Source organism: Vanacampus margaritifer, chromosome 15 (genome assembly GCF_051991255.1).
Source record: "Vanacampus margaritifer isolate UIUO_Vmar chromosome 15, RoL_Vmar_1.0, whole genome shotgun sequence".
NCBI classification, from domain to species: Eukaryota; Metazoa; Chordata; class Actinopteri; order Syngnathiformes; family Syngnathidae; genus Vanacampus; species Vanacampus margaritifer.
Window position 1 is genome coordinate 14,745,517 of NC_135446.1, and position 7,560 is coordinate 14,753,076.

The 7,560-nt window shown below is 42.9% G+C and overlaps 1 protein-coding gene across 2 annotated transcripts; it reads left to right on the forward strand.

Annotated features, from left to right (window-relative positions):
• The first annotated feature begins 101 nt into the window (after positions 1 to 101).
• Positions 102 to 7,526, forward strand: men1 (multiple endocrine neoplasia I). Of its 2 annotated transcripts, none has more exons than XM_077545263.1 (10): positions 102 to 217; positions 1,062 to 1,530; positions 2,437 to 2,645; positions 2,742 to 2,870; positions 3,540 to 3,580; positions 3,669 to 3,756; positions 3,910 to 4,046; positions 5,767 to 5,902; positions 5,973 to 6,161; positions 6,246 to 7,526. In XM_077545263.1, exons 2-10 carry the CDS (start codon positions 1,095 to 1,097, stop codon positions 6,750 to 6,752), a joined length of 1,872 nt encoding a protein of 623 aa, XP_077401389.1. In that variant the 5' UTR covers positions 102 to 217; positions 1,062 to 1,094; the 3' UTR covers positions 6,753 to 7,526. The 2 variants fall into 2 exon arrangements, with proteins under 2 accessions (XP_077401389.1, XP_077401390.1); XM_077545264.1 differs by lacking the exon at positions 102 to 217 and adding an exon at positions 302 to 434.
• The last annotated feature ends 34 nt before the right edge of the window (positions 7,527 to 7,560 follow it).

Below are 7,560 nucleotides of genomic sequence, written 5' to 3' on the forward strand. Positions count from 1 at the left end.
ATAGTGTTAGAAAAAAATTTAAACAAAAGTTAAATCCCCAGTTTTCCGACAGTTTCCGCTGCATTTGAAGAGGCTCTTCCGTGACGTCATTTACGTAAAACGCGTGATGACGCGTCCCGAATGACTTTCCGAGCAGACTGAAGTGCGCGGCAAAAGAAGTGGGGCACAAAACAAAACAACACGAAACATGTGGTCGGGATACTGCTGAGCAAACGGGGTACGTGTTCCGTCACACGCCGCGTGTTCTTCCGCTACCGGAACGAGACCTTTTCGCAAGGTGTACAACAGAAAGGCTATTTCCGCGGGACTTATTACCTAACATCGATACGCGTTATCTGAAATAGTCCCGTTGAGCTAACTAGCTTCTCGTTAGCAATTAGCTGCAGCCGGTCGCCGGTCAATTCAAGCAGGTCTATGTCAGGACCTGGCTCACGGTTGGTTTCGCGTACACTCGCGGCATGTCGATACGACGGGCCTACGTTGGAGTAGTTACTTTCGAATTGAAAGCGAAGCAGCGTAACGCCGGTGTCAATGAAGCTCCAAATGCTAACGTTAGCCTAGCCTATTTTTGTATGTGTGTGTGCGTGTAATTTAGCTAAGAGTGCCCCGCCCACCCACTAGCAAATGCAAGTTTAAAAAAAGATAAAAGAAATATAAATGCTCTAAATATATTTATCCTTATGTTACATTCAAATACGATATAGACAGAACACATATAAATCTGAACTACAATATTTGTATTCAATTTCAACCCCCGAATGTTAGTTAGCCGATTCATCACTATCTTGCTCAATTTTAGTACAGCGGGGTCGGCTCACTCGCGGTTCGGCACCCGCGGATTCACCTATGCGTGGACCCACTTGCCATCATTTGCACGTACAACTTAAGTATTCATTCATTCATTCTTACAAAATGATAAAGAATAGTCAAACAGTTTGCAGTTGGTGGTCAGGTTTGAAAAATAAATCGAATCGTGTGTTTTAAATTATTTAAATAAAAAAATAATAATAATAATCTGTATTACAATAAGGGGCCTATTTTGTTGACTTGTTTTACATTAGGCACTGCAAGTGAAGACTACCTCAGAGGACGTAATGGGTTTGCACTCATCCCAGAAAAAGCACTTCCCCCTGCGGGGGATCGACGCCGTCGTTCAGCTCTTCGACGCCGAGCTCCGCAAGTCCGAGCCGGACATCGCCCTCCTCTCCCTGGTCCTGGGTTTCGTCGAGCACTTCCTCGCCGTGAACCGCGTGGTCCCCGTCAACGTGCCCGGGGTGCGTTTCGAGCCGCTGGAGCCCGATTGCCCCAACTCGTGTTTCCCCACCGTGGAGCTGGGCATGATCTCGGCGCTGTACGAGCGCTTCACGGCGCAGATCCGCGGTGCCGTGGACCTGTCCCAGTACAGGAGGACGGCGGCGGGGTCCAGTCGAGAGCTGGTGAAGAAAGTGTCGGATGTGATTTGGAATAGTCTCAGTCGCTCTTACTTTAAAGACCGTGCCCACATCCAGTCTCTCTTCAGCCTCATCACTGGTAAGTAGGACTGGGTGATATGCATTTCAAATCAAATCTTGGGTCAATAAAACTGTGACTGTGATTGTGTTTTCCTTTGAACACAATCTGTTTTATTTGAAAAGAAAATTTTAAATATTTGGTACAGTAAGAAATATTAAGATGAAATGAGCAAAAACAGTGACAGCTTTTCAAACGGCTGTCGACGCCCAAAATTCATTTAAACTATTTCTATTAGTTTAACATTCCCCCCCCCCCCACACACACACACTTTTGCTAACAAGAGTATGAAAACCTAGACATTTCTTTTAATTATCTTTTTTTTTTTAAGATTATTTAAAATCGTCAGGCGATTAAAGTTAATAGCATGACTTCAATAGTTAACTCACAATTAATCAAAAAATTTATATCTGTTCTAAATGTACAATATTTTTTTCTAGGTTTTCATACTCTTGTTAACAAAAATGGAAAAAATGTTAAACTAATAGAAATAGTTCAAATGAATTTTGGACGTCTATAGCCGTCAATGGCAGTGAAGAAAAAAAAAAATTGTAAATTTAGAACAGATATGAAATTTGTGATTAATCATTAGTTAACTAGTGAAGTCATGTGATTAATTACAATTAAAAAATGTAATCGCCTGACGGGCCTAATTTAAAAAATATATATTAAAAATAAGGGGCGTTTAATCATAATCAATCGCATGATAATTTTATACCTCCTATAAATGAACAATAAAAAAATTCTAGGTTTTCATAAAAAAATAATTAAAAAATGTTAAACTAATAGAAATAGTTCACATGAATTTTTGACGTCTATAGTCGTCAATGGCAGTGAATGAGTTCATCTGTTTCAACCCCTAAAAAAAACAAAAGCATGGTATACCGTCAAACCCGGCCCATGCCTCCTGTGATGTCTTTGATCAAGGGACCAAATTGGACAGCTCGGGGGTCGCCTTCGCAGTGGTGGCGGCCTGCCAGGTCCTGGGCCTGAAGGACGTGCACCTGGCCCTGTCCGAAGACCACGCCTGGGTCATCTTTGGCAAGAGCGGCGAAGAGACGGCCGAGGTCACCTGGCACGGCAAGGGGAACGAAGACCGGCGAGGGCAGACGGTCGCGGCGGGAGTCAACGAGAAGGTGAAGCCGGAAACCCACCTTAAAAACCATGAATAAAAGTATTGCGGCAATTATGCGTGTATTTTCTCCATTCAAACGTTTTTGTGTCTTCTTCAGAGTTGGCTCTACCTCAAGGGTTCCTACATGAAATGTGACCGCAACATGGAGGTGGCCTTCATGGTGTGCGCCATCAACCCTTCACTGGACCTGCACACTGACAGCTCGGAGCTTCTGCAGCTTCAGCAGGTGACAGCACAACGCTGATCATTTTCCCCCTCATCTGTCACTGTTGCTTTTGCTGAGATCAGCACTTTTTTTTTTTTTTTTTTTTGCGTTACTTGCAAACATCTTAAGTTGGCTCTTAATTCTTTATCCTTTGTGTATTTTGACTAAAAAATTTAATCAGAGAGCTGGAATTTTTTCGAATTGCATACTATGTCTCATTTAAATATTAATAACAGTAAAGACACTTGTTACAAAAAATTCTATTAGCATTTTTTTTTGTGCCTCAGTGGTATCATAACAGTAAAGGCATGCTAAAGTTCTGACAGATTTTGAGATTTTTTTGCCGTCTGTGATTGTGTGAATGCAAAATGGCTTCGGCTCTCAGAGCCCTCTGGTGTATTGCAACAACAAAATGGGGCTCTCAGCAGCGGCATTGACGTCGCAAAGACAGTCGAGCTATTTGTCAAAGACTCTCCGAGGACACAGATGCATGTCATTAGCATATTCAGAAAACATGTTGCAAATCGTTTGAAAAATATTTCTTGAAGTATTTTTTTTGCCTTTAATTGATACTTCAAACGCTCTTCATTTTCAAGAGTAAATTCAGTGGGGCGTGTCTTTATATGAAAATGACCCATATTTGCAACAATGACGATTAAATATCCCCGGTCCGTGATTTTCTTGACACAGAAACTACTGTGGCTTCTCTATGAACGAGGTGACCTGGACAGGTGAGTCTGCTAAAGTTGAAGATTAAAAAAAAAAAAAAAAAGAATGACCAAGAATTGGGTATCCACAGTCTCCTGTGCATCATCTCAGGTATCCAATGGCAATGGGGACTCTGGCAGACCTGGAAGACCAGGATCCGATGCCAGGCAAGGAGAACCCGCTTGAAATCCATCTGAAGGTAAGTTTTTCTAAACTCAACTGTAACTCAACTCCTCATGCTATTTAGCGTTAGCATTAGGCGAGTAGACTGGTGTCTTTTTAAGGGTTAGGTGGAGGTGGAGGGGCTTAATGTAGTTGATGTCGACTTTTTCTTTCCTCTCGCTCTCATCAGGCCGTCGGCTCGGCCCAGAAACATTACAACAACGAGCACATCTACCCCTTCATGTACTTGGGGGGCTTCCACTACAGGCACAGGAACGTGCGGGATGCGCTGAGGGCGTGGGCCGACGCCGCCCAGGTCATGCAGGAGTAAGTACTTGACGTTGCGTTCACGTGACACCAGAGGGCAGCAAATACTCAGTTTGTGGTACGACGCAAGTCATTACGAGACAAATATGTTTGTTTGTATTATCAGTGTTATGCATGCTTTCACCCCCCAAAAAAAAAAAAAAAAAAAATCCTCGCTGTACCTTAAAATAGTCACAGGCAGATTGAACTTCCTCCTCATTGTTCTGCAGGTTTGGCCTCTTCCTCTCAAACATGTCGGGGGGTTCTTTGCATTCAGTTCTGATTCGTCATCATACCCCAAATAGGAACTTCCTTTTTCGTATGGTCAACTAGTGCTTCTCAAAACAGCACTTTGGGGTCCACAAAATAATGTTTGATCAGCTAAAAAGAGGCATACCTGCATGAAACAAAATAAACCAAATTATTCAGGTGATATTTATTTATTTTTAAGAAAAAAATAATATATTTTTTAAAAAGTTTTCAAATTAAAAATAGCTAAATAATTTGGACAATTGTTGCTATATTATTTCGTTACGTTTACACGTTACAACACAAGACAACAATAAGATAAGATAAAATAAGAAACAGGCCGGAAATTTGACAAATTTTTGACGACTTTTTTTCCCCCTCCGTTGCAAGATTATAGTAAACAAAAGCTAACACAATAACTAAAATTGGAAGAAAAAAAACACATTTTTGTTAATGATATAATATAGCAACAAAAGTGCTTTGAAAAAAATCACAACTACATTTTTTGTTCATAAAACAAACTATAATTAGAGCAGAAATGTCATTTGTTTCCATCTTCCATTTCATCCAACAGCTTTTGGGCTTTAATTTGATTTAAAATGCATTATTAGTGTACAATCATGTAAAAGAAAGAAGCTCTAACATACTCTTGGGAATTGTAGTTTTACTACTCTTAAAAAAAAAAAAATCTTACTCTACAGATACACTGTATATCTATTTTTAAAAATAACAAAAATGAATGGGGGAAAAAACTAAACTAAAATGAAGCAGTTAAAAAAAAAATTTAATCCCTCTCTAAAAACTGATCAAAAGTAACAGAATTTAGAAAACAAAAGTCAAAACTAAATGACAATTACTATAATGAAGATTCTCAAATTATTATAACCCTGCTAATTATTATTATTTTTAAATTCTGTCAAATAACGTAATCAGCCTCAAAAAAGGTTGGACCCTCATAGTTACAGTCGTTAAGATTTTGTTGCCTTTGGGGGAAAAAAAAATCTCTTTAAGGGATCCCCAAAAGTTTGAGATCTTCTTAAGTCATTCACTGCCATTGACGGTTATAAACGTCAAAAAATCATTTGGACGATTTCTATTAGTTTAACCTTTTTTCTACTTTTGTTAACATGAGTATGAAAACCTAGAATTGTTTTTACTGTACATTTAGAACAGTGTCCTTGATCGTGAGTTAACTATTGAAGTCATGCGATTAATTACGATTAAAAAAATGAATCGCCTGACGCCCTTAATTTTTAATAATCATCTTGTCAGGCGAATTGTAATTAATCGCATGACTTCACTAGTTAACTCACGATTAAGTACACATTTTATATCTGTTCTAAATGTACAATTTTTCCCTAGGTTTTCATACTCTTGTTAACAAAAGTGGAAAAAAAATGTTAAACTAATAGAAATAGTTCAAATGATTTCGTTTATAGCCGTCAATGGCATTCAATGAGTTAAACATCCAAATTCTCCTCTCTCTTCGCAGCTACAACTACTTCCGCGAGGACGAGGAGATCTACAAAGAGTTCTTCGACATTGCCAACGACGTCATTCCCACTCTGCTCAAGGAGACGGCCACCGCCGCCGAGAGTCCCTCGGAAGGCGGCGACACCGGAGAAGCGGTTAGAAAGAAGGCCCCGAGTCGATCACTCCTCTGGAAAAAATCTAATTTTTAATGTATTGGGGATGCAGGAACAGCCCAAGCAGCAGGACCAGCAGCAGGCGGCGGCGTTCTCGGCACTGCAGGACCCGGAATGCTTCGCGCACCTGCTGTGCTTTTACGACGGCATCTGCAAGTGGGAGGAGGGCAGCCCCACGCCGGTGCTGCACGTGGGCTGGGCCACCTACCTGGTCCAGTCCCTAAGCCGCTTTGAGGCACAGGTGCGCAACTCCCCGCCTAATAAGTCACCACACACGCCAGACTCAAGAAAAAATTGGTTTTATTTTGGGCAAACTCCACTTCAGGTGCGGCAGAAAGTGTCCATCAACACCAAAGAGCCAGAGTGCCAGGACGAGGACGACGCGTCCAGCGAGGATCCGCGGGAGGGCCGGCGGCGAGGGCCCCGCAGGGAGTCCAAGCTGGAGGAGCAGAACTCCCCGCTCCCCGCCGCCCCCACGTCTCCGACCGCCGCGCCGGCGCCCACCGCCACCGCCACCGCCGCCGCGCCCAAGAAAATCGGCGAGGGCGGCGCCCGCCGCCGCTCGGAGGGTAAGCCCAAGTCCCCCAACGCGCGGGCGCTCTCCCCCCCGCAGCCGCAGCCGCCGCCCCCCCGCCCGGCCGCCCCCGCGGTGACCTTCCAGAGCGAGAAGATGAAGGGCATGAAGGAGCTGCTGCGCGCCGCCAAGGTGAACTCCAGCGCCATCAAGCTGCAGCTCACCGCCCAGTCTCAGGTTCAGATGAAGCGGCAGAAGAGCACGCCGCCGGGCGACTACGCAATGTCCTTCATGAAGAGGCAGCGCAAGTCGCTTTAGGAGCAAAACTACTGTGAACGCCCGCTCGGATTCCTTTCAGTCCCAACATTCTCCGTACTGCCGTTAGTCAAACACTCGCCGACTTCCCTTATTGATTGTTTAGAATTGCTAAAGCGAGTCTCGTGTTGTGAAAGACGCTAATGAAAATCTAGTTTTACCGCGCAAGTCAAGTCAAGTCAAGTCTTTAAAACGTTTGCTTGAAATAAAGCTGAAACGATTTTGGCGTCAAATAAGTCGGCACATGAAAATGAGTGGCGAGAAAACACACGCAGTGACGACTTTGAAACTTTTAATGCATCACCTCAGTGTGCTTGGACACCAATGTACTACTTTCCTATTAAACAGGGCTTTGGCATAATGAGCACAAAAACACTGGCAATAAATTCACACAAAAATGCCAACAGGTTAATTAGTGACCAGTTGCATATCAGACCTAATGTAAACAAAGCTGATCCTAATTGACTTTGCCTCATCAGCATCTGTCGGGAAAAACTGAAAGCGGGGAAAGTCAATTTAGTATAGTTACTGTGTAACATTGTCCACTTTGCGTTAAGGATAGCTTCTTTCTTGCTAGCTGGATGTTGCCTTACTTTGCTTTGTTTTGTTTTTTTTAGACGGGACCCTTTTAGTTCGGACTCGGCCCGCATTCGTGATTTAGAGAAGCCCACAAAGCGCAGAACCGCATGAGGCGGTCACTCAATGTTGCGTTCCACTTGTGGTTTTGGTCTTTGTTTGATTTTTGTATCTGCAAGTAATAAAGACAAAAGAAGTGGAGGCAAGTCTCTGGGCATCTTTGTTTGTAGAGATT